Here is a 25,123-nt window from a genome sequence, read left to right as displayed (position 1 = left end):
GTGGCCACTTTTGGGGAGTGAACTGGGGTAAGAGGCAGGCTAACTCTTTCGCATAGGCTATACTGTTTATGCATTTTTATCACAGCAACATTACTCCTGGATCATTTACTAGCTCATCAGATATGCACACCTGGACTGAATGGGAAGAGGGAGCAGGGGCTGGAGTAGTGTTTAGCCACCACTCTTCTGCTCTGACCTCCCCACAGAAGATTCCCAACCTTCTCGAAGTGCTACGAGGGCATGTTGACTGAGACCAACCAGCTCCAGTCTTCACAGGCAGCTCCACTGTGCCCACAGGGAGCACAGGGTGACCGTGTAGAGTCCCAGCACGACCAAGTAACCTTGGAAGAGCAGTCGGTCAAAGCGTTCCAGGAGGGCCAGCCACCTGGCTTCCTGCTGGTCTGCCTGGTCCTGGGTGTGGAAGTAGTTGCTAATGGTTTGAAGCTGGGACAACACTTCCTTCAGGGTCCCTGACTGGGCGTGGCACTCTTGAGGAACAGGAGACTCTGTGTGAGAGAGAAGGACGTCTTAGATGAACCGGAGACTGACAGAGCCCCCCTGGACTTCCCCCTGAGGCTGATGCCCTCATCCTTCAGGGAAGGTTGTGGGTGGGCAGAAATGGGCAGTAGGTTGAGTCAGGATGGGAGACTCTGTCCCTGCTTGCTGGGGGAAGGCCAGACTGTGCTGAAGGAAGTCCCAGGTAACACGGCAGAATGGCATTCTCAGCAGGGTGTCTAAGCTAGATCCGCCAGGAGAGTTTCTGAATGAGTGGCCAGCTCTTGTTGACTCAGTCGGATTGTTAGTGGTTGAGATGATTCTTTTTTTTTTTCTAAAGTGAGAAGTGGAGGAGGCAGACAGACAGACTCCTGCATGTGCCTGACCAGGATCCACATGGCATGCCCACCAGGGGACGATGCTCAGCCCATTTGGGGCATTGCTCTGCTGCAGCCAGAGATGTTGTAGCACCTGAGGCAGAGGCCATAGAGCCATCCTCAGCACCCAGGCCAACTTTGCTCCAATAGAGCTTTGGCTGCAGGAGGGGAAGAGAGAGACAGAGAGGAAGGAGAGGGGGAGGGATGGAGAAGCAGAAGGGTGCTTCTCCTGTGTGCTCTGGACAGGAATCGAACCTGGGACTTCCGCACACCAGGCCCACATTTTACCACTGAGCCAACTGGCCAGGGCTTGAATGATTCTTAAACCTTCTCACATTGAGCAACTACAATTCAAAGCTACACATACAGTGTGTGTGGTGTGTGTGCACACCTGAAAGACAGAACCAGCTAAGGGGGTTGGGGATTTGACCTCCAAGCTAAAATGAGACTTTCCAGGAAGCCAGTAGGAGGCGGCCTTCAGTCCCCAGAGAAGTCATTGAAATGCAGCACAGAGGCCAAGAAGCAGATGTTTTCAGTTTTCCACACAGCCCTACACAAGGCCTGGTGCCCCCACCTACGGGAGCTGGTGCTGAGGGCGATAGAGCAAGACAACTGTAGGGACCTCAAGCCTTCTCACAAACCTGTCACCCCAACGAGCTGGGCCCCAGGGTCCACTCTAAGCCCATCAGCATTGGTGTCCTTGCGAAAGCACGAGAGGGGCTGCTCCTGTGTGCTGCACTTCTCGTCATGAAGGAACTTGACCAACAAAATGGACTTGGATAAACTGAGAACCAGGAAGGCCATGCAGACTGTGAAGAACACCCCTGAGGGAAGGAACCAGAGGAGGAGGAGTTGACTGGAATCTTAAGGAACTCTCCCTCCCCAAATCTGAAACACAACAGCAAGTCTTTGCTAGGAGCCATGCAAGATGAGGGTGCTGGGTGACCCCAGGGCTGCTCACCAATCAGAGGGGTGCTCACTGTGCTCCACGGCATCTTATCGGACATGTTGACCCTGAAGATGGTGTAGCCTACCAGCACGCTGGTCTTGAACACAACCCTGGCCCGGCAGGTGGGGGGTATGTAGAAGCTCCCCAGGTCCACAAGCATGAGGAAGATGCTGGGGATGAGCAGGCTCACGACATAGACCAGCGGGTGCCGGCGGATCACCACCTGGCCAGGAACAAGACACCTGTTGAAAAGCCGGTGGGCTAATATTTGGCGAAACCCATAGCCAAGGATGAACCCTGAAGTGCCAACATTTTTCATGATGTGAAAAGTCTATGTAGTTTAGGAACAGGAGACTATTTTGTGGTTTAGAAGTAGAAAAAATAATAATCCTTTAAGTTTTTACATAGAGCTAATATCAATCCAGGCATCCCCAAACTACGGCCCACGGGCCTCATGTGGCCCCCTGAGGCCATTTATCCGGCCCCCCCGCCGCACTCCCGGAAGGGGCACCTCTTTCATTGGTGGTCAGTGAGAGGAGCACTGTATGTGGCGACCCTCCAACGGTCTGAGGGACAGTGAACTGGCCCCTTATGTAAAAAGTTTGGGGATCTCTGAACTGTACTAATATGGAGAAGCTGCCATTTATTCACCACTTTCTGTTTGCGAAGCGCCAGACTGTTTCATATGTTTTGTCTTAGTCCTCACAACAACTCTGAGGGCTGGATGTCTTCTCCATTTCACAAACAAGGAAGCTGAGGTTCATAGAGATGAAATTGCGTGTCTAATCTCACCTAGCTGATGAGCGAGACACTGTTTTAAAACCAGGTCTTACACCAAAATCTTCCTTCCTGTACCACTCATTACACATCAGATTGCAGCGTTTTTGGTTTAGTCTACTTGGAGCACAGGCTCCTTAGCACCCGTGACTGTGTCTGTCAAGTTTGGGCAGGAACAAAGCATAAATAAACTGGGACATCTGAGGAGGGCGTAACAAAGAGACTGTTCGCAAGGTGTGGGCAGGGCATAGGAAACCACAAGAAGGGCGGCAGTGCCCCAGGGATTTGGGGGCCTGGGGGAGCTGGTCCTGCCCTTCGGCCTGAAGGGACCTGGGAGAAAGCTGTGTGGGGAGGACTGCAGACAGCTGTGGCTTCCTCGTTGAGATAAAGCTAGCATGGTGGTGACTTCACAGTGACACTTACTCCCCTCTCCTGCCACTGCCCCCTATTGACCAAACATGTTGAGAGATTCCCATCGTCGCGGGCCACAGCTCAGTCCCAGGAGCAGGGAGCCCGGGAGAACGGGCAGTTGGATGGCCTCAGGGCCACCCGTAGACCCAGTGTGGCCTGCAATGTGGCGGGGGCACATTGAGCTGCTGAGGGGTTTCATAGTTGGGAATTTGAGTCTCATAAAATTACTATGACCTCTGTGGCCTTTTTTTTTTTTTTTTTTTTTTTTTAGTTTCTCTGAGATAATGATAGGAAGCATCTTTAATAAAAACAAACAATTCTCATTCTCCCTGGAGAGATGCCAGGAAATGACAGAGCTGCTTTCCTCACCAGACAGTGGGCCCTTTGAGGATGAAAGCAGGAACTTTTTAAAAATCTCTCACAGAGCCAAAAATAATGTCTATTTTATAACGGGTATTTGATAAATGTTTACCAAACAAATGAACGGTCTGGGCCCTTTACTGTTGGATTTGGAAAAAGATATAAGGTCTGAAATTTCCCATTTCTCTGATTTACAAAAGGATGGGAAGTTTTCTACACATTAGAGAGTGCACTCGATGTCTTTATGCATGGGTGAGATTTATTTAACCCCCACTGTGTGCTTGTTGACAGGTAGTGTAATACCCCCACTTTACAGATATAAAAAATAAAGCTCAGCTCCCTAACAGAGGTGCGTGAGTGGCAGAGCTGGGCTGTGCCCACACCTTCTGAGTCCACGCCCTGTGTTCTTTTTCATAGAGCATAGCTGCAGCTCGTGGTCTGGCCAGACCTCTGCGTAGAGCTCTGAGTTCTTCTCCCTCATCTCTGTCTCCTGCTCTGGAGGAGAAGCACAGAAACAGAAGCAGAGGCAGAGGCCATGGATGGTGCACACCATGGCAGGGAATGAGCTTGACTAGGTGAGGCCAGACATCACCTTGTGGATGGGAGAGGGGAACCCCCTTGCAGTCACTGGGGCTGAGAGCCTGTCCAACCTCAGTGGAGCCTGACAGGCCAGCGCCGTTGGACGGATTATAGTCTGGCTGTTCTCTTTCGCATTAAACATAATTGGCTGCGGATACCTAAAGCAGAGCAACACTCACTGCTTTGCAATAATTTGGTTAAAACACATTTCTACCAAAGTGCAATCAACAAGAAAAACAACAGCAAAATGAACTGACATCAACCTGCACCTCGCTAGCTCCCTTCATCATGCTGGGACGGAGCTGGCTGTGGCTTCGTGGGGGCAGTAGGCAGGGAGCCCAGTGCTCAGAGTCTGTGGGGTCCTGGGCTATGGGCCAAGGTGGGCCTACTGGTGATCCGGACATATGGTATGGTGCTGGTGGGGGGCAGGGAGGTGGGGATCAAGCCTGCTGTCTCTTGTGGGTAGAAGCAGAAGACGGCCTAGAGACTTCATAGTGGATACATGACGGGGATGAAACACATGATAATACCACCTTAAAGAAAAGTACAAGTAGGCGCACTGGTTAGGCAGAAAGGGTCCAGACATACTCAGGGGAATAGGGTTCCTGAACCCTCGATTCTAAGTACCTACATGTGCTAGTCTCTGTGATTTCAGGTGAGGTATTTAACCTCTCCATACCTGATTTTCCCTCATTTAAGAGAGCGTTTCACTTTTGCCTTGCCAAACATCTCAGGTACACTTGAGGTTAGCTGTTCTGCTCTTTAAATAAAGTTTCTATGTCAGTAGCAACGTGCTGAGATGTCTCCTCTCCATCCAGAGGCTGATGCAGACAGTAAGTATAATCTGGGCCAGCACCAAGGAAAAGCAGTGTGGCTTCCAGGGCCCCTGACTTCCAAGACGGCGCAGCTGCCAGGGGAGAGCTGAGGCAGTGCCAAGCGGTGAGCAGGCGGGCTCCACGGGCACAGACCCGCGCAGTCACACAAAGCCCAGCATTTATGAAGGCTCTGTACTTTAACGTCCTTAATAACTTTTGGACAAGGTCTCCATGTTTTCACTTTGTACGAGGCCCCCACACATTGTGTAGCAGTCCTGTTGGAGATGTTCCTCTCTGTTTCCCCAGAGGCTGAATGCAGAGGGAATGCAGTAGGAACAGAGGACCATCAGCTTCTGCTGTAACAGAAAGCAGAAATCTTTCCTGTCTACGTTTGGCCTAAAAACTATAAATCTAGACAAGCCCTCCTCTGTCTTCCCACCTTCCGCAGGATGTTCCCATTCCTAAGACAGACCCAATAGCACCTGCAGTTTTGGTTTTTCTTCAAGAACAAATGGTCTGCCTTTTACTGTAGGCTGATTTAGGGGCAATGTTCCCTATGCACTATGCTAATTTTCTCTAAAAACTCAGGACAGCCTAAAGAAACATTAAATTTTTTTTAAGTGAAAGGAGGAGAAATAGAGAAACAGATGCCCACATGTGCCCCAATCAGGATCCACCTATCAACCCCCATCTGAGGCCAATGTTCTGCCCATCTGGGGCCATGCTCGCAACCAAACTATTTTTACCACCTGAGATGGAGGCTCCACGGAGCCATCCTCAGGGCTTGAAGCTGATGTGTTTGAACGAATTGAACCATGAGGGGAAGAGAGAGAGAAAGAGAGAAAAGGGAGGGGTGGGGGAGAAGCAGTTAGTCGCTTCCCCTGAGTGCCCTGACTTGGAATTGAACCCCAGACTTCCATATGCCAGGTTGACGCTCTACTGCTGAGCCAACTGTCCAGGGCCAAGAAAAATTAATTTTATCATCTAGTTTTCAGACATGCCTAATTGTTGTTATCTCATTTGATCCTCAAAGGTCTTCATTCTCCTGTTCAAAAAGCATGAATTGAGCAACAGAGCATCAGGCACTACCATGAACACCAGCCTCGGGGCTGTTAATAAGAAAGGTCCATCCCTTACCTCCCTCCCCATTGTATGGAATCAAGAACCAGACTCTGGTGGTTAGTTATTTCACAGGCCCACAGGTGAAGAGGAACTTTACCCCAGAATGGATCTTACCCAGAGTCTATGCCTGATCTACATTATGAAATTTGGATCCTTTTAAGTTTATATTTAGATGATATTTTGATTTTAGAGCTGGAGCAGGAATGGGTAAGATGTTCAGGGAGGTTGGAATAAGGTGAATGTGTTTTGCAAGTAGAACAGATATGAATTCTCAGGAGCCAAGGATGGGTGGACTATAGTAGGTTGAATAATGAGCCCAAGTATTCATAACCTTCCTGGAAGTTCCTATTGTGACTTTATTTGGAAATGATAAGTAGTTAAGATGAGGTGTCACTTAAGAAGATGTGCCTTCATCCAATATGACTAGTGTCCTTTCTAGAAGAAGAGAAGAGGCACACAAAGGAGAAGACCATGGCAAGGTAAAGGCAGAGACTGGGGTGACACAGCAATGAGCCAAAGGACACTAAGACTGCCGGCACCCCCCAGACACTCGGAGAGAGTCGGAGCAGTCTCCCTCAGGGTGCCCTGGAGGACCCAACCCTGCTGACAGCTGGGTTTCAGACGTCTGGGCTCCAGAGCTGTGCAAGACTAATTTCCGTTGTCTGATGTCACACGTTTTGTGGTGCTTGGTCATGGCAGTCCTAGGAAGCTAATACAGGTGGCCTGCCCAGTAACACACAGTGGACAGATGCCAAAGAATGGGCAAGAATGTCCTGCATTATGGTTAGTTGTGTCATCATCATGCAGACTTGGACACACTGTTTCTTGACTTAGAGTGCCTGGGTTCAAGTCCAAGCTCTACTAACTCCCCTGTACCCTAATTCACCCATGTGCAAAAATGCAGTTACTTAGGGCACCCATCTCATCGTGGTGAGAGGGTAACACACAGACAAGCTCTTAAAATGGGGCATGAGGTGGAGTAAATGATTAATTCTATGGTTATTGTTATTATGTCTCCCGGGAAGATGTTCAGGTCTGTGACAGGGAACAGGAGCCTTGTTTTATTCATACTTCTGTCCTTGGTGCTGACCACTGAGCTTGGCACAGACATAACTATGTTTGCTGAGTTGCTTTGTAGTCTTATTAATAATGTTACTGTCAGTTCATTGGGGTGGGAGTGTGGAGTTAGCCCAGAAGAGGGGCTCAGCCCTCTGAGGGCTGCCTCTCTGCAATCCATGCCCAGGGCAGCTGCCCCAGCTCACTCGGGGGGGAAAGGTATGTCACCAGCTCAGTGAGACACTGCTCTCCACGGAACTGCCCCTACTTAGAGCCCATCATTTCTAATGGACTAAAGGAGCTGGTGCCTTTAAATTTCGCAGAAAGGGAAGAAAAAGCACTTTAGTTTCAGTCTGTGTTCTCCATTAGACACCCTTCAGGTGTTAGCAATATTATGCCACAATTTCATTATCCATTAAAGCCAGGTAATAATAAGTACACAAAGGTATTTGAAGCCTATTGTTGGTAATGAAAGAGATCAATCTAATTCAGAATGTGTGTGTGGAGAGCTCCTTGGAGATGGGATAGGACCCAAGGTTAGCCTCTAATTGCCTCCTCGATGGTAGACCCCACCAGTACTCAATTTTGCATGACCGTCTTTATGACATAGTTGGAGTTTTGACACCCAGGCTCACGCTTCATACAGAAGCCCATTTTCTTCCTCTCCTGAGCCCCTCCCAACATTCCTAATTCAGAAAGAATGGGAAAGTTGCTGCCATTTAAGTAAGATCCTTCCACCGGAGTGAGAGTTTCTCAAATCTGGACCGTGGCTCAGCTGGATTAGCAGAGTCCATGATTCCAGGGCTACCTGAGTGATCCTGGAGAGGTTTCTAGGGCTCTAAGGTCTCTCCTCTCTCCGGACCTGGTGAGCTCAGGAGGGTCTTCTATCGAGTTTATGAGCTGTGTTCAATAGAAACAACAACAAAACATCCCTGCAGTGGGTCAGTGGATAGAGTGCTGGCTTAGTATGTGATGTCCCAGGTTCAATTCCCAGCCAGAGTGCACAGGAGAAACCACCATCTGCTTTTCACTCCCTCCCTCTTCCCCTTCTCTCCCTCTTTCCCTCCCACAGCCATTGGCTTGATTGATTCAACCATGGCCCTGGGTGCTGAGGGTAGCTCAGTTGGTTCAAATGTTGGCCTCAGGTGCTAAAAATAGCTTGGTTGATTTGACCATTGGCCCCAGAGAGTTTGCCAGATGGATCCCGGTGAGGGTACATGTGAGAGTCTATCTCACTATCTCCCCTCCTCTCACCTAAAAAAACAAAACAAAAGAGAAATATCAACAAAACAACTCTACCCTAAACAAGAAAACTATGTCAGAAAAAAAGATAAATGAGGCCCCTTTCTTACCCAAATGTCCTTCTGCATTTTTCTAGAAGTTTCCTATGGAGTCCCCAAGTCCTGCCTGAGTGAGCACTACTCCGTGTGAGGGTCTTTGGTTGGACTCACTTTAGTTCACCCAGCTGTCCACCCTTTTTAGTCCAACTTAAGTTTTTAAATTTTATTCCTACCTCCTCTCACTTCTACCCTCACTCTTTAGAAAAACAAAAAACAAAATGCCACTATACAGAAACTGTTCCCCTGCTGCTTCTAGGACCAGTGCCTCAGAGAGTGTACTGGGGGGACCTCCTCCTGGGGCTGCAGGATCCGTTCTGGCTGCACACAGAGACCCTGTAGGCAGAAGTGCCTGTGAGCTGGGCCCTTGTGGGACGCAGTCCGACCCCGAGCCTCGGCAGTGCCCTGTGATACACGACAGTGTCCTAGCGCTAGCTGGTGGGTCGGACTGCACCTTCGCTAGAACTAATGGGGCATCTGGAATGTTTGATTCCATTTTAATGGCAGCAGTGCACACCAGGCCCACAGTGAGAATGTATGTCGAATAGATCATTATGCCTCCAGCCTGGCCCACCTCTCCCCAAACCCCTACTGGGCAGCTGGACTGGGACACAGCAGGTGATGAGATTAAAAGGGGGGTGACTGCTGTCAGGAGCCCACTGGCAGGCCCAATGTTTGAATGGGACTGGGCTATACATTCCACATCATTGGCCATGGGCGGTTGAAGGACCCGAGTGTCCTGGTGGCTAACTTCAGAGCAGCACATCTGGTACGGAGTAAGAAAACATGAGCCAAGTCGCGTGCACGTAATAGGATGGGGAGGCAGGGAGGCTGCGAGAAATGGAGGGAGACAGAGAATGGGATAGTTACCAAACCTCCTTTATGCTCCTGGGTCTTGCTGCCTGCTAACTCCCCTGCTACCAAATATGATCTGTGACTCTACTGAGGACTCTCTCCCTACCTTGTTCCAGAGGTCTAGGGTGGAAGGCAATCTACTAGATAACTCACCTCAGCCCCCAGGGGGAAGGGGCCGAGAGAGGAGCGCTGCCCCCCTCCAGCACGCCTCAGGTATGCACACTGATCAAAGAGGGAGCGCGACAGTGAAGAGGACACAGTACCCGGACCACGGTTGCTGAGGCCCAGGAAGCCTCTCCTCCCTTGAGCAACACTTTTCCCTTTTGCTCATCATGGTTCCTAGGAAATCTCTCACCACTGTTGAGAAGACACAGGAATACTTAGGGCGCAGGGTGACATGTCTCTACAAACACGGCTGCCCTGCGGAGTGAGTGTGTGAGCTCACCTGCCCGGCTCCTGCCCGGCTCTTCCGTGCAGTGTAGGTAATGGCGTGTGCCGTGTTCTCCGGAGTGCCTGGCAGGTGACTGCGCCCCACCTTGAGCGTGCTACTCCCTCACATTTCCCTTTAATGCTCTCCATTATTCAGGCTGCATTAATAATGTTTGCGGGCTGATATCTTTAAAATTAATGAGGTGTTTACTCTTAGCCAAGGAAGTCATAGAAATTAAAAAGCTTTCTTTTTTTTCCCCTTTCTTTCCCTTGCTAAAAAAAAAAAGTGGACAAACAAGCCACCATGCAAGCTTTGCTAAAAACCAAGCAGAACACGCAAGCACCCAAACCCCATCACTAGGAGGGCATGAGTTGTGATTAGCTAGTACCCAGGGTTATACGTTAGCCAGGTTCAAACCGTAGCTGTGTCTAAGAGGCTCCGATTTAACAAAAGCTTTCCTTGAAAGCTTCACACAACATCTTTTAACCAACAGAGGGGCACCTGTACCCTCAATAACAGCTTACTTTATCACTTCCATCCCTTAGCACATAATTATCCACTGTAACCATAGCACCTTAGCCTAGTCTGAATTTTCCTTCTTGTTCAAAAGCTTTATTTCCAGGAGAACTCACCTTCTATCTAATTCTGATCTGTCTGTAGTCTCTATATATTTTTTTATTTTTTATTTTTTTTTTGAGAGAGAGAGAGAGAAGTAGAGAGAGAGAGAGAAACAGGAACATTGAGCTGCTCCTGTATGTGCCCTGACCAGGCAATCAAACCAAACCGACAACCTCTGTGCTTCGGACGATGCTCCAACCAACCAAGATGTATTCTCTATTTTTTAATCTAATACATTTTCTGGTTTAAAGCCTCTTACCTCCCCCAAACTACTACCATCACTAGCTAACTTTGTGCAGAAAAATAAAGCTGAATACTAATGATGTGAGTCTACTGGTTGCATGAACTCACTGTAGCCCACTTGTCAATGTCAGGATGGTTTGCCAGGAGGGCCGTGGAGAGGCCATGACTGTCTCTGGAGTGCAGAGCATTGGGCTTCACTGTCCTGTACCACACTGCTCCCCAGAGCCCTGCCAGACAATTTCTCTGTGAACAATGTAGCCAAGAGCATTCTAGGCAGTCCATTTGAGCAGTTCGGGTTTTCAGCACATCTGTTTAAGGCAGTTCTTTCTGATCCAGAAACCACCAGTGGTCTCTGAGGATGCTGCAGGTGATTTGTTAGCTAATCCCTCAAGACATTTAAGTCAATAATATGGTAATGTTATGCATCTGCATCTGGAATTAATAATTTACTCAATCAGAAACAGGACAATAATTTTAAAGAGATGCACTTCTCCCAATTTGCTGTTAGTGCTGTGTGTGGGTTTCCTTCCTTTTCTTTCCTAGCACCTGGAAGTGAGGGTGTGGGTGTGGACTAACAGGCATGAGGGTTCCTGCTGTGTGGGCAGTGCCTGTCTCTGGTGTCTGAGGACCATCCTCTTTATATTCACTTGCGAAATCCAGGATCAGTGACTGAACCTCTGGCCTGAAATGCAGGTGGCTGTACAGAGTCATCTGAATCAGCTGTTCTTGGATGATAATGAATGAGACACTGCAGCAGAACAGAGATTTCTCAGCCCTGTACAGGGGCCAGAGGTTGCAGAGAAGTGGGAGGCAGAGACAAAGGGAAGGGAAAGGAAGGACCTACATGAAGCTGAATCTGTGCAACATCTCCAGCGCTGCTCTGCAGGAGGTTGTATGTTGAGGACACAGAAAGAAGTTCCCACTCACTGTCATTCAAAAATGCCTTTTTGTCATGCTTAATGTCTTCTCTGCTCCTCAGGAAGGCCAGGTCTACATCTTCCACTAAAAACAACAGAAACAGTTGACTTTCCCATAGACAGAGAGGCACCAACATCAAATCCTTCCTGTCACTTCTGCCTCCACATGTACAGTCTTATTGAGATGGGGTTGAATATAATAACCATTTTTCCCAGTGACTTGGGGTGGGAAGGGAGAGAGAGAGAGAGAGAGAGAGAGAGAGAGAGAGAGAGGCATCAACTTGTTCCACTTAGTGGTGCATTCATTGGTTGCCCCACTGGGAATCAAACCCACAATGTTGATGGATCAAGATGACACTCTATCCACTGAACCACCTGCCCAGGATTGTAACCATTTTGAATTAGCAGTAGAGGTGTGGAATAAAATCTTTTTAGCCATAAAAAACCCTATGAATTTAGGATTCAGATTCCGCTATTCATAGAACAAAGGAGCTGCTCCTATAACTTGTATAACATTCTCAAAGGCAGTGGGGGGCTAATATTGTATTCCCAAACCAACAGTAGCAATTGGGCTACACATCTGGGCACAACACTACACTTGGTCTGAATTACAGCAGGAGCCAAATAACTGCAGGAAGATATTTAGATATGTAAAAAATCAATTACACACAGGAATAAAATAGACTGGAATAGTGTGGCATGATATAATTACACGTAAGTGTGCCAACAATCCAGCCCAGGTGTTTCTCCCTAGACGACTGGTGGTTTACCTGTGTGCAGAATGCTATTGAAGGTGAGGCTGCAGTTCTGGATATCAAATGGAAAAGCATATGTCTCTAGACTGCACACAGAGACCACCTGGATGGACTTAGAGTTCTTAATGGTCCCAGACGAGTTCACATAAACATAGGGAAGCTCAGGTAGTCTTTCAATGTCCACACTGTATGAAACACAGAGACCTTGTTGTTACAGGGAGAGCGTTAGTCATTTCAACACACAGAACTGATCATGGGATGGTAGTGACTGTACACCCAGGACAAGCCTAGAAGTGCAAAGAAAGAACCACTTTTCCCTGAGATAATTCACCCTCACAAAGATGGATTCAGCAATGACACTTCATACATGAACTCACTTGCTTCTGTTACAACACAAACATAATCTGTGAGTCATAAAATCTGTATCTTAAATGATATTGACTCATGGCACTTTTAATCTGAATATTCCCAACAATGTGTTCCTCTTCAAATTGAAAAATAGAAAAATAGCAATGAGTGAGCAAGTCAGCAGAAACTGGCCTGAATATTCTAAGCAGTCTAAACCCCATAGAAATATACCCAACGCACTTACAATTCATTAATGATGATATCAGGGGCCCAGATGGCACTTAGAGGTAGAGAGATCTCCTTAATATCATCAAACATGCTGGAATTCCATGATAAAAACTCGTCATCCCAAACCTGTTAGGAGTAGCCAAAAAGGCAACTTATCAGAAAGGGGCAATATCAATCTTACCAAAGAATTAAAGAGCCTGACCAGGCTGTGGCGCAGTGGATAGAGCGTCAGACTGGGATGCCAAGGACCCAGGTTCGAGACGCCAAGGTGGCCAGCTTGAGTGTGGGCTCATCTGGTTTGAGCAAAAGCTCACCAGCTTGTACCCAAGGTCACTGGCTCGAGCAAGGGGTTACTCAGTCTGCCGAAGGCGCACGGTCAAGGCACATATGAGAAAGCAATCAATGAACAACTAAGGTGTTGCAACACGCAACGAAAAACTAATGATTGATGCTTCTGATCTCTCCATTTCTGTCTATCTGTCCCTTTCTATCCCTCTCTCTGACTCTCTCTCTGTCTCTGTAAAAAAAAAAAAAAAGAATTAAAGAGAGGTTTTCATAAATAGCTCAGTTGATCAGCCTATTGGTACTATGTATCTAATAAGGTAGGGCTTTCCCTCCAACTCCTAAAGATGGTAGCCTCAACCTGAAACCACAGCATATACACATATATGAATTCTAATAAACCAAGTTTGCTGCAAATCTAAGGAACTGTAAACAAAAAGATACTATTTATTCCTTAGAGTCATAATATTTTCGAACAGATCAAGATCAGTAGTGCAGCAAGCAGGGAAAGAAACAATCATTTACCTCATGATACCATACACTGGTCTTTAATTTTTGGTTCTGCGCATCCTGTAAATAAATAAATAAATAAATAAATAAATAAATAAATAAAACGCACACCAAACATAAGCATGTCAGTAAATGAAAACCCATTTCAACAATATGACAATTCAGAAGGAGAGAATCAAATGTAAATAAATAATGCTGATTTTGAAAACATTATCTTGACTCTTAAAGATCTGAGTATTTTCAGTTCTTATTTATTACACATACCTGTCACTATGAGCATTACTATATTTCTATGACAAAATGGCAATTTGACTGTACTTGGCATCTTGAATGATTTACTAATCTCTTTCCCATTCTAATTAGTTACTCAGCCATAAATCAGACTAAAAAATGATATGTAGTCGAAGCCAATTCCAGGCTAAAAGGATAAAACCAAGCATTTATTTGTAATCAAGATATTATTCATACTCATTCAGCTAGTGTTACCTCAGCTGCCATTCTTAAGTTACCTTATGTTTGGAGTTCTTATAAAATAGACTAAATGAGCATGTAAATGGGGTACACTTTTGATGATATAAAAAGATGTAATTTCCCATGTCTACAATGAGTCAGTGATTTTTTAAAAAGACCCCCAGAAACAAAACCAAAAACATACTCCTCTTTATTAATTTTTTCATATCTAATCTGTAAAGAACATTCTAAAATGACCATGTTCTTAGAGATTAGAAGAAAAAAATCTTATATCATAATAATAAAAAAGTTAACTCAAAATGAATCATAAGTCTAAATATAAGAGCTAAAGCTATAAAACCTTTAGAGAAACACATGATAAATCTTCATGACTCTGAATTAGGCATTGGCTTCTTTGCTATGATACCACAAGAGCAAGCAACAAAAGAAAAAATAAATGGGTCTTTATCAAAACTAAACATATTTGTACTTTAGAGGATATCATCAAGATGTTAAAAGACAACTCACAGAATGGGAGAAAATATCTGCAAATCACTTATCTGGTAAGGGCTTTGTATCTAGAATAAACAAATAAGACATAATTCAACCATAACAACAACAAAACTTGAAATGAACAAAGTGCCAAATTCATTTTGAGAAAGAAAAATAAAGCTGGATGCACAAAGTTCCCTGATTCCAAACTCTATTGCAAAGCTTTGGTAATTAAAACAGTATAGAATTGTCATAAAAACGGACACATAGGCTCATGGAACAGAATAGAGCCCAGAAATAAACTCACACATATATGATCAATTCATTTACAACAGAGGAAACAAGAATATACAGTGTGTAAAGGACAGTCTTTTCTTTTTTTGTGGGTGACAGAGACATAGAGAGGGACAGATAGGGACTGACAGACAGGAAGGGAAAGATAAGAGAAGCATCAATTCTTCTTTGTGGCACCTTAGTTGTTCATTGACTGCTCTCTCATATGTTCCTTGATCAGGGGCTACAGCAAACCAAGTAACCCCTTGCTCAAGCCAGTGACCTTGGGCTCAAGCTGGCGACCTCGGGGTTTCAAACCTGGGTCCTCTGTGTCTCAGTCTGATGCTCTAGCCACTGCACCACCGCCTGGTCAGGCAGTCTTTTCAATAAATGGTGTTGGGAAAACTGGACAGCCACATGCAAAAGAATGAACTGGACCACTACCTCATATAAAAATTACCTCAAAACGGAATACGGAATGTAAGACCTGAAATCATAAAACTCCTAGAAAAACACATAGGCAATAATCTCCTTGACATAATTTTTGGCGATGATTTCTTTGACTCTGACATCAAAAGCAAAAATAAACAAGTGAGATGGGATTATGTCAAATTTAAAAGCTTCGGCACAGAAAAGGAAACCAGCAACAAAATGGAAGGCAACCTACTGAATGGGAGAATATAACTGCAAACCATCTATCTGATAAGGGGAAAATATCCAAAATATATAGAGAACTCACATAACTCAGTAACAAAATAATCTAATTAAAAATGAGCAGAAGATCTGAATAGACATTTTTCCAAAGAAGACACACTCAAGTACATGAAAAGATGCTCAACATCATTAATCATCAGGTAAGTGCAAATCAAAACCACAATGAGCCTGACCAGGTGGTGGCACAGTGGATAGAGCACTGGACTGGGATGCAGAGGACCCAGGTTCGAGACCCCAAGCTCACCAGCTTGAGCGCAGGCTTATCTGGTTTGAGCAAAAAGTTCACCAGCTTGGACCCAAGGTCGCTGGCTCGAGCAAGGGGTTACTTGGCTTCCTGAAGGCCTGTGGTCAAGGCACATATGAGAAAGCAATCAATTAACAACTAAGGTGTCGCAACAAAAAACTGATGATTGATGCTTCTCATCTCTCTCCGTCCCTGTCTATCCCTCTCTCTGACTCTCTCTGTCTTGTTAAAAAAAAAAAAATCACAATGAGATGTCACCTGACACCTATTAAAATTGCAATTATCAAAAGACAAGAAATAACAAGCGTTGATGAGGATGCGGAGAAAAGGGAACCCTTGTGCACTCTGAGTAGGAATGTAAATTGGTGTAACCACTATACAAAACAGTATGGAGGTTTCTCAAAAATTTAAAAATAGAACTACAGTATGATCTAACAATTCCACTTCTGGGTATTTATTCAAATAAAATGAAAACACTAATTCAGAAAGCTATAAGCACCCCCACGTTCATTGCAGCATTATTTACAATAACCAAGGTATAGAAACAACCTAAGTGTTCATCGATGGGTGAATGGATAAAAGAATTGTGGTATATGTATAGAATGGAATTTTATTCAGCCATAAAAAGAATAAAATCATGCCATTTCTTCAACAAGGATGAAACTTGAGGGCATTATGTTAAATTAAATACGCTAGACAAAGAAAGACAAATATAATACGATGTCTCTCAAATGCAGAATCTAAAAATCAAAAACAGGCCCTGGCCGGTTAGCTCAGCGGTGGAGCGTCAGCCTGGCGTACGGGGGACCAGGGTTCGATTCCCGGCCAGGGCACATAGGAGAAGCGCCCATTTGCTTCTCCACCCCCCCCTCCTTCCTCTCTATCTCTCTCTTCCCCTCCCGCAGCCAAAGCTCCATTGGAGCAAAGATGGACTGGGCACTGGGGCATGGCTCCTTGGCCTCTGCCCCAGGCGGCAGAGCGACACCCCAGAGGGGCAGAGCATCGCCCCCTGGTGGGCAGAGCATCGCCCTTGGTGGGCGTGCCGGGTGGATCCCGGTCGGGCGCATGCGGGAGTCTGTCTGACTATCTCTCCCCGTTTCCAGCTTCAGAAAAATACAAAACAATAATAATAATAATAAAATTAAATTAAAAAAAATCAAAAACAATAGCAAAATTCCAAACTCATAGGTAGAACAGATTGGTGATTGCAAGAGGTGGGAAGTGGCAAAAATATGTGAACTGGTTTTTTTGTTTGTTTGTTTAATTAAGTTAAAATTTAAAATTGTAAAAGAAAACAAAAGAACAGCTTGATTTTTAATCATAATAAAGGTTTAAAGGCGTTGGAAAGCACTATAAGACTTAGTGATTGTAAAAAGCCACTTATGATACAACATTAGTTTTCTAGAAGATAATTAAAATTGAGCGTAAAAACTATGATTTTTTTTTTTTCTTAAGAGAGAAAGTGGGCAAACCCAGGGTTTTGAACCAGCAACCTCAGCATTCCAGGTCAAAACTTTATCTACTCTGCCACCACGGGTCAGGCAAATTATGACTATTTAAAAAGAAAAAACTTGTAGTAAAAATAATAAGAAATTTTGTATTTCATAAGAAAATCTTAATATTCAAAATAAAACACTCAAGAGAACATCTACAAAGGCTTTGAAGGTTATGTGCTTCGTGTAATATTTATTGGCTTCCAGTTGATTTCTTTTTACTAGTAAGGATAAAATTCTATTCCTCTATGAGAAAATCCCATACAAAAAGAAAAAATGAACAAAGGACTGAATAGACATTTTTCTGAGGGAGATATATAATCATGCACCACTTAACACTGAGCTGTGTTCTCAGAAATGTGTCATTAGGTGATTTTATTATAGAGCCAACATCATAGGGTACACTTACACAAACATGGATGGTATAGACTACCACACACCTAGGCTTAAGGAATAGCCTATTGGTCCTAGGCTATAAGCCTATATAGCATGTTACTGCACAAAATAACAGGAGACTTAATCAAACACAGGAGAAAATGATGCAGTCAAGAGGTGCAGTAACACAAGTGTACAAGGCTGCTGCTAGCATATCACAGCACACTGGTAATACAACAAACTTTATAAGTAGAAAGAGTACATACACTCTATAATGAGAAAAAGCATATATTGTCGATACATAACCCAGCAGTAGAGTTGTGTATTATCATTATTATGTATGTACTATACATAATTGTGTGTGTTACACTTTGATATGACTCAGTGCACTAGGTTTATTTACACCAGCATCACCACAAACAACTGAGTAATGGGTTGTGCAATGACATTACTAAGTGACAGAAAATTCTCAACTGTCATTATTATCTTACTGAATCACTACCATCTATGCAGCCCATCATTGACCAAAACATTTTATGCAGCACATGACTGCACAAAATAGCTAATAAGCACAGGAAAAGATGATCAACACACTGCTATTAACCAAATTGTGTCTTTCAAAAGTCATGTGACTGTTTGGAGATAGAGACTTTAAGAGGTAATTAAGGTTAAATAAGGTCATAAGGGTGGAGCCCTAGTCCATTAAGGTTGCTGGCCTTAGAAGAAGAGAAAAAGGTCTCTCGCTTCCTCCATGTGAGAAGGCAGTCATCTACAAGCCAGGAAGACAACTCTAACCAGGAATAAAATTAGCTAGAATTTTGATCTTGGAATTTTCAGCCTCCAGAACTGTGAAAAATAACTTTCTGTTGTTTAACTCAGTCTATGGTATTTGCTATGGCAGTCCAATGTATGCTAAGTGACAAAAGTCAGTCACAGAAGACCATTGATTCTATGATTCCATTTATATGAAATGTCTAAAATAGGCAAATCTATAGAGACAGAAGTAGATTAGTGTTTGCCTAAGGCTGGTGGAGGTGGGCTGTAAGATGTGACTGCTAGTGATATGGTGGTTCTTTCTGAAGTGTTGACATATTCTAAAATTAGTGGTGATGGTTGTAGAACTCTGATCATACTAAAAACCACTAAATTATTAAGCTGCTGTTCTAAAATTGTATTGATGGAGAAAAAATATATTCTGAAGATATTTCCAGAAAATTTAAGTAAGAAGGCTGATACAAACCATTAATGAAATCAACTTGAACATTAATGAATCAACTTTTATACAACTTGAATATGTATAAAAATTGTACCCTTAGAGAGGAAGAGATGTAAAATTAAATGTGTAAAACATTTTCCCTAATGACTTAAGTTGAGAGCTAAGGAGTCATTTAGATAACCTTTATGTTTCTGTAATATTTAGTACAATCAAATTTTAATAAAATAATAGAGTTAGGGAAGTTGATGGCATGAAAGTAAATATTCCATTTTACTCCCAGAACAGGCTATATTAAATTCATTATCCAGTCAATTATTCAACCACATCAAAAACGCATGATTTTCATGCATAGGGTCAAGACTACCACTCTCTTCAATCCAAGTTGGGTGGGTGAGCAGGAAACACTATTGATGTTTAGTCCATTCGAATGGTGTACCTGGAATTGTGTAGTACACAGACTATACAGACATACACAGAACGGCATCATTTGAAAGAGAAACAATAAAATTTTTAGATTAAAGTTCCCCCTTTTTGCAATCATGGAAGCAAGTTGCTAATGAATAATCACTTCTAAGTACTTTGAGAAGAAAGAAGGAGTTGTGCAGCTATGGAGTGTCCCTGCTTTCGTGACTTGATAGCAGCTAGTACGAGCAGACTTGCTCTACACATTTTTGTGGACTTCAAATGGATGCTTGAGAAAGGCAGGTTTTAAAACAGAATACAACATGGAAAGGCTGAACTCAAAAGTAGTTCCACAAGTAACAGCTGGGAGGAGGAAGAGAGGGGATGCCCAGCCAAGATTAGCAATGACGGGGCCTGGCTGTAGAAAAAAAGACTTCTCCTGAGATCTTAAGGTTACATGACGCCATGACTTCCAAGTCTTACCAGCTGAGAGATCCTGAAATAAGTCACGTCTCACCCATGAAAGCATAAAAGGATTAGTTCTAGGCTTAGTTGCAATCAATGAGGGTCTCCCACAAATAGGAAGAAAAACAAATCCAAATGCAGTTCACATTACTGGGAAATATAGCTGTTCACTACTGTTTTTTTTCTTCCTCTTCTTTTCCGAGTGAAAAGAAGGGAGATAGAGAGATAGACTCCCACATGTGTTCCGAGCTGGATCCACCTGGCAATCCATCTAGGGCCAATGCTCTCTGCCTATCTGGGGCCATGCTCGCAACTGAGATATTTTTAGCACCTGAGGTGTAGGCTCCATGGTGCCATCCTCAGTACCTGGAGTTGATGAGCTTGAACCACTTGAGCCATGGCTGTGAGAGAGAAAGAGAGAGAGAAAGAGAGAGAGAGAGAGAGAAGGCGGAGTCTGAGGGGTGGAGAAGCTTCTCCTGTGTGCCCTGACCAGGAATTGAACTCAGGACATCCACATGCCGGGTCACATGCTGGGCCAACACTCTATCACTGAGCCAACTGGCCAAAGCCTTCACTGCTCTTTTACAACAAATACACTTCTCCATCTATGACATGCCTTGATCAGTTTCTTCATCACTGGCATGCCAAGTCACCATACCGCGTTGGCCCAGTCATGTGGCTGGGGGAAGGTTTCCACGCTTTATTTTCACTTTATTTTTGTTCAGTTGATTCCTATTAAGTGCCATGTTGAAGCCTTAGCTCATTTTTTCTCTCCTTACCCACTTGCTTCATCATATTATATGTAATAATAGTGTGAAGAATTTCTTTTCCAACATATGGGGGTGTCTGGAAGGATTCATCATTCAGCTAAAGAACACAATGTCAAAAAGGAGTTGGAGGCTAAAACTGAATCTTTTTTTTTTTTGTCAAAGGAAGTAAGTTTCTCAACACCAGCTGGTGAACATAATTGGTTCTCTAGTGGCGTTATTCACAGCGTTTCTGTGTGTGTGTGTGTGTGTGTGTGTGTGTGTGTGTCTTTTTTTCTTTAGATACCTTCCATCTTGGCTTGTTAAAAGCAAAGGATATTTCAGAGAATTGGAATTCATTAGTCTTCCTAACAGAGGGAGTCTATTTAGGTCTAAATTGGCGGTTAGCAAATATACAGATACTTCCCACACATCCTTATTTATCTTCCCCATTTCTGAAGACTATAGGAACAGATGCCTTGGCGTCTGGCTGGGAGGCGCTAGTCAGAGTACTGGAATACAAAGGTATCTGAGATTCCAAATTGACAAAACTCAATAGAAACAAATTGAAATAGAGTAGAAATTGAGTAGATTATCTCTATAATCAAATGTCCCAAAGGTACTCATAATACTCAGACATCTAAGACCAGACTGTAGTCTTTCATGTAAACAAAGGAAGAGGCAAACCATTCTAATGGCAATGAGATGTGGTGATGGAAGCTGAGCTGGAAGCTCTTCCTTCCAAACAGAAGTTGCCAGCAGTTCAGCTGTGTGCAGATGCATCTAGCAAGTTATCTATTCACACTGGGGGTGTCCTTGTCCGAGCAGAATCTGTGAAAGATTTGGTCAAGCCCTTCAAAACTGACCTTAGCCTCTGGAATGAACTCTAGGCTTTAACCCACCTGAATGTAATAAAGACATTTGCAAAGCATATTAGACTACTAATTCACTCATGAAAACAAGCCTAGAATTCATAGTTACATATTTTAATTGACTAATTAGTTTGTTAGTCAAATATCTCTTCAGTATCTTTGAAGTAAGATACTGTTTTGCATATTGGGGGGAATATGAGCAAGAAAGACCAAGTAGCTTATTAATAAGTTAGAGTACAGGACTTTTTTGTGTGTGACAGAGACAGAGAGAGGGACAGAGAGGGACAGACAGACAGGAAGGGAGAGAGATGAGAAGAATCAACTCTTAGTTGTGGAACCTTAATTTTTCATTGATTCTTTTCTCACATGTGCCTTGACAGGGGGCCTCAGAGAGAGTGACCCCTTGCTCAAGCCAAAGACCTCGGGCTCAAGCCGGTGAACCTTGCTCAAACTAGATGAGCCGGCACTCAAGCTAGCGATCTTGGGCTTTTGAACCTGCGTCCTCCGCATCCCAGTCCGACGCTTTATCCACTGTGCCATCTCCTGGTAGGTAAGTACAGGACATTTTAACAAATAACTATATGCATTGAGAAATATACAGGCTTCAGTGGATTTCAAGAAAGAAGACGTTGCTGTCAGCTGGAAGAACTGAGGGGAAATTTTACGAAGAGCTGAGATTTGAAGGACTATAATATTTTGCAGATGGAGAATGAAAAGGAAGACGTTCCATGGAGGAAACAGCAGAGTGAATGGCATACAAGCAGGAAACAACAAGGGGTTCAGTTGCAACGTAGTATTGAGCACATGTAGACGATAAGGTTCAGACAGCAGATGGGGATAAAAACAGAGGAATGGAATATAAGATATTTTCAGATTTCTCAAGGGAAGTTTGCCATATCCAATAATATGCTATGTCTAACACATTCTAGTAAAAATTAGTATTGTCCACACCAGTGGAGAAAAGCACATCTATTTAATTACCATAAGGGATCTGATTTTATTCTTTTTTTAAAATTAAGGTAGGAAGAAAGAGTTTGATAAAACTTTTCAGCTTGGTATAGTTGTTCTAAGGGAAAATATTAATATAGACACCTTACTCGTTTTCTATACTTATCTCCATAAAGCCTCTAAAGGAAAGTCAACAATTTTACTTTTTTCTTCTGCTTTTCCAAGTGAGAAGAGGGGAGATAGTGAGACAGACTCCCTCATGCACCTTGACTGGGATCCATCCAACAACCCCTGTCTGGGGTCAATGCTCTGCGCCTCTGGGGCCATGCTTGCAACTGAGCTACTTTTAGTACCTGAGGCAGAGGCTCCTGGGAGCCATCTTCATCACCTGGGGCCAATCTACTCAAACCAACTGAGGCATGGTTGTGGGAGGAGAAGAGAGAGAGAGAGAGAGAGAAGAAGAGAGATTGCTTTTCGGCCTTTTGGCTAAGATCAAGTGTAGAGAGAGAGGAAGAGAGGGAAGGGGGAAGGGTGGCAAATGGTCGCTTCTCCTGTGTGGGCTGGGAATCAAACCCAGGGCATCCACACACCGAGCCAATGCTATACCACTGAGCTAACTGTCCAGGGGGAATTTTGTTTTATATTAATCAATTTGAATTTAGAAAGTGGAAGGATGAGGAGAGGGCTACAAGGTAGTTTTAATTCCTTACTCAAGGCTAATTATTCCTCTGCCTGAGGTTTCACATAACATGACTCATATCATATGTCTTTTTTCAAATCCTGTTTTTTTTCTTTTTGCCAGTGTACAATTCTGATAATAACCCATTGACAACTAAGTAACAAGGATTAATTTTCTTAAGTGGGTGAAGATATAGCCCCAGGAAATTGTCTCTAAAATTCTCAGTTCAATATACAATTAGGAAGAGACTTAAAGGAGTTTTTATTGGAGTTTTGTGTAAGAGTAGATCTTTTAGAATAGAGGTGGGTATTTCCTAGCATTTAATTAAATAATATTTTCAGGATCATCAATCTATTTTTTCTACTAGTGCGAGTGAGAAATAAAGCTAGGAAAAATAAAATTGGTTGCTAGAAGTGATGGGGTTTTTTGTATTAGTGAAGCTATCCTACTGACAAAGAAATAATGATTAGGGGTTTATCTAAGCTGGAAGAAAATTATTCTAAAATAACTTGCATAAGACAGAAATAATTTAAGCCCTATTATAACATATCAATTATACTTTCAGTTTCAAATTACTTTTTATCAATTGCAATGTCTAATTCTCAGTCAGAAAACCAGAGTCTATGATTCAGAGCATAGCAGTAAGATATTGACATGGAAAAACACCTGCACTGGTTCCTCAAAAAATTTAAAATGAGACTATCTTATGACCCAGTGATTTCACCTCTGGGGATATACCTGAAGAAACCCAAAACACTCATTCAAAAGAATATACGCACCTCTATGTTCATTGCAGCATTATTTATAGTAGCCAACATATGGGAGCAACCAAAGTGCTCAATAAATAAGTGGATGGACCAAGAGGATATTCTGCTAAGTGAAATAAGTCAGACAGAGAAAGACAAATACCATATGATTTCACATCTATGCGGAATCTAAAGAGCAAAATAAATGAACAAACGAAATAGAAACAAACCTGTAGATGCAGAGAACAGACTGATAGTTGCCTGAGGGGAGGGGAGCTTTTGGAGGATGAAGTGAAAAAAGTGAAGAAATTAAAAAGTCCAAACTGGTAGTTACAGAAAAGTCACATAGGGAATATAGTCATTAATGTTATAATAAGTACATATGATGCCAGGTAGGTACTTAAAATATTAGGGGGATCGCTTTGTAAAGTATATGATTGTCTTACCACTGTGCTGTACACCTGAAACTAATATAGAATAATATTGAATGCAAACTGTAATCAAAAGATAAAATTTTAAAAAGGAAAGAAAAAACACTTCCATTAAAATAAATCAAAGAGGAATTATTTTAATTTAATTCAATTTACATATTTTAAAATGACATTGCATTGTAGAGTATATTATGTATATAAATGTAAAATTAAAAACAAAAGTTGTATAAAGGATGGGGAGCAGGTAAATGAAATGTTACTGCTATAAGATTTATACATTTTAGGTGAAGTATGATAACATTAATTCTAAGTAGATTATATTAAGTGAATAATGGATATGGAAATCCTTAAAAAATCATTGAAAAAAATATATATAAAGAGAGATGCTAAAAGACCAATAGAAGAACTAAAATCAAATATTTTAAAAGATCAATTTACCTAAAATAAAGTAGAATTAGAGGGAAAAAAAGAACACAGGACAAAACAAAACCAATGGGACTACCAGAAAACTAGTAACAAGATGGTATCAGTAAACGGACAAAACACTTCAATTAAAATGTGTAGATTGACCAGTTCAAAAAGCAATACCCTGGAATACTGCTCAGCAGCAAAAATAAATGAACTATTGAAAGGCACACCAGCTTTGAATAAAATGAAGGGAATTATACTGAATAAAAAATACTCAAATCTCAAAGGTTACATACTAAACAGTTCCATTTACATGTAGACACAAATCAGAAGCAACCCACATATCCAACAACTGTTAAATAGATAAACAAATTGCAATACCTTTGATGTACACAACAACGCAATGTGGATGATCCCAACAGTATTATATTAAGTGAAATAAGCCAAAACAAAGGAAAAAACACTATATGATTTCATTTATATGGCACTCTGGGAAGGCAAAACTATAATAAGAAAATAAACTCAGTAGTTTCAGGGGACTGGTGGGTAGAAGGAAAGGCTTTGCTTAAGAAAGATGAGTTCTGGTCCTGGCTGATTGGCTCAGTAGTAGAGCATCAGCCCAGTGAGTGGATGTCCCAGGTTCGATTCCTGGTCAGGGCACACAGGAGGGATGCCCATCTGCTTCTCCACCCTTCCCCCTCTCCT

General features: G+C 43.1%; 1 protein-coding gene across 1 annotated transcript in view; it reads right to left on the bottom strand.

Annotated features, from left to right (window-relative positions):
- Nucleotides 1-270: 270 nt before the first annotated feature.
- Nucleotides 271-25,123, bottom strand: part of HTR3B (5-hydroxytryptamine receptor 3B) — a 34,550-nt gene continuing 9,697 nt past the window's right edge. Inside the window, exons 3-9 of the mRNA XM_066253632.1 lie at nucleotides 13,480-13,524; nucleotides 12,689-12,798; nucleotides 12,112-12,281; nucleotides 11,269-11,426; nucleotides 1,834-2,044; nucleotides 1,514-1,696; nucleotides 271-506 (exon numbers count right to left, since the gene is read on the bottom strand). Of these exons, the coding sequence (XP_066109729.1) occupies nucleotides 271-506; nucleotides 1,514-1,696; nucleotides 1,834-2,044; nucleotides 11,269-11,426; nucleotides 12,112-12,281; nucleotides 12,689-12,798; nucleotides 13,480-13,524 (1,113 nt within the window). The remainder of the gene's footprint in view (nucleotides 507-1,513; nucleotides 1,697-1,833; nucleotides 2,045-11,268; nucleotides 11,427-12,111; nucleotides 12,282-12,688; nucleotides 12,799-13,479; nucleotides 13,525-25,123) is intronic.

The sequence above is a fragment of the Saccopteryx bilineata genome, chromosome 1 (assembly GCF_036850765.1).
Source record: "Saccopteryx bilineata isolate mSacBil1 chromosome 1, mSacBil1_pri_phased_curated, whole genome shotgun sequence".
Classification (NCBI taxonomy): Eukaryota; Metazoa; Chordata; class Mammalia; order Chiroptera; family Emballonuridae; genus Saccopteryx; species Saccopteryx bilineata.
Note: the sequence above shows the minus strand (reverse complement) of the source record. Positions and strands in the feature narration are given on the sequence as shown.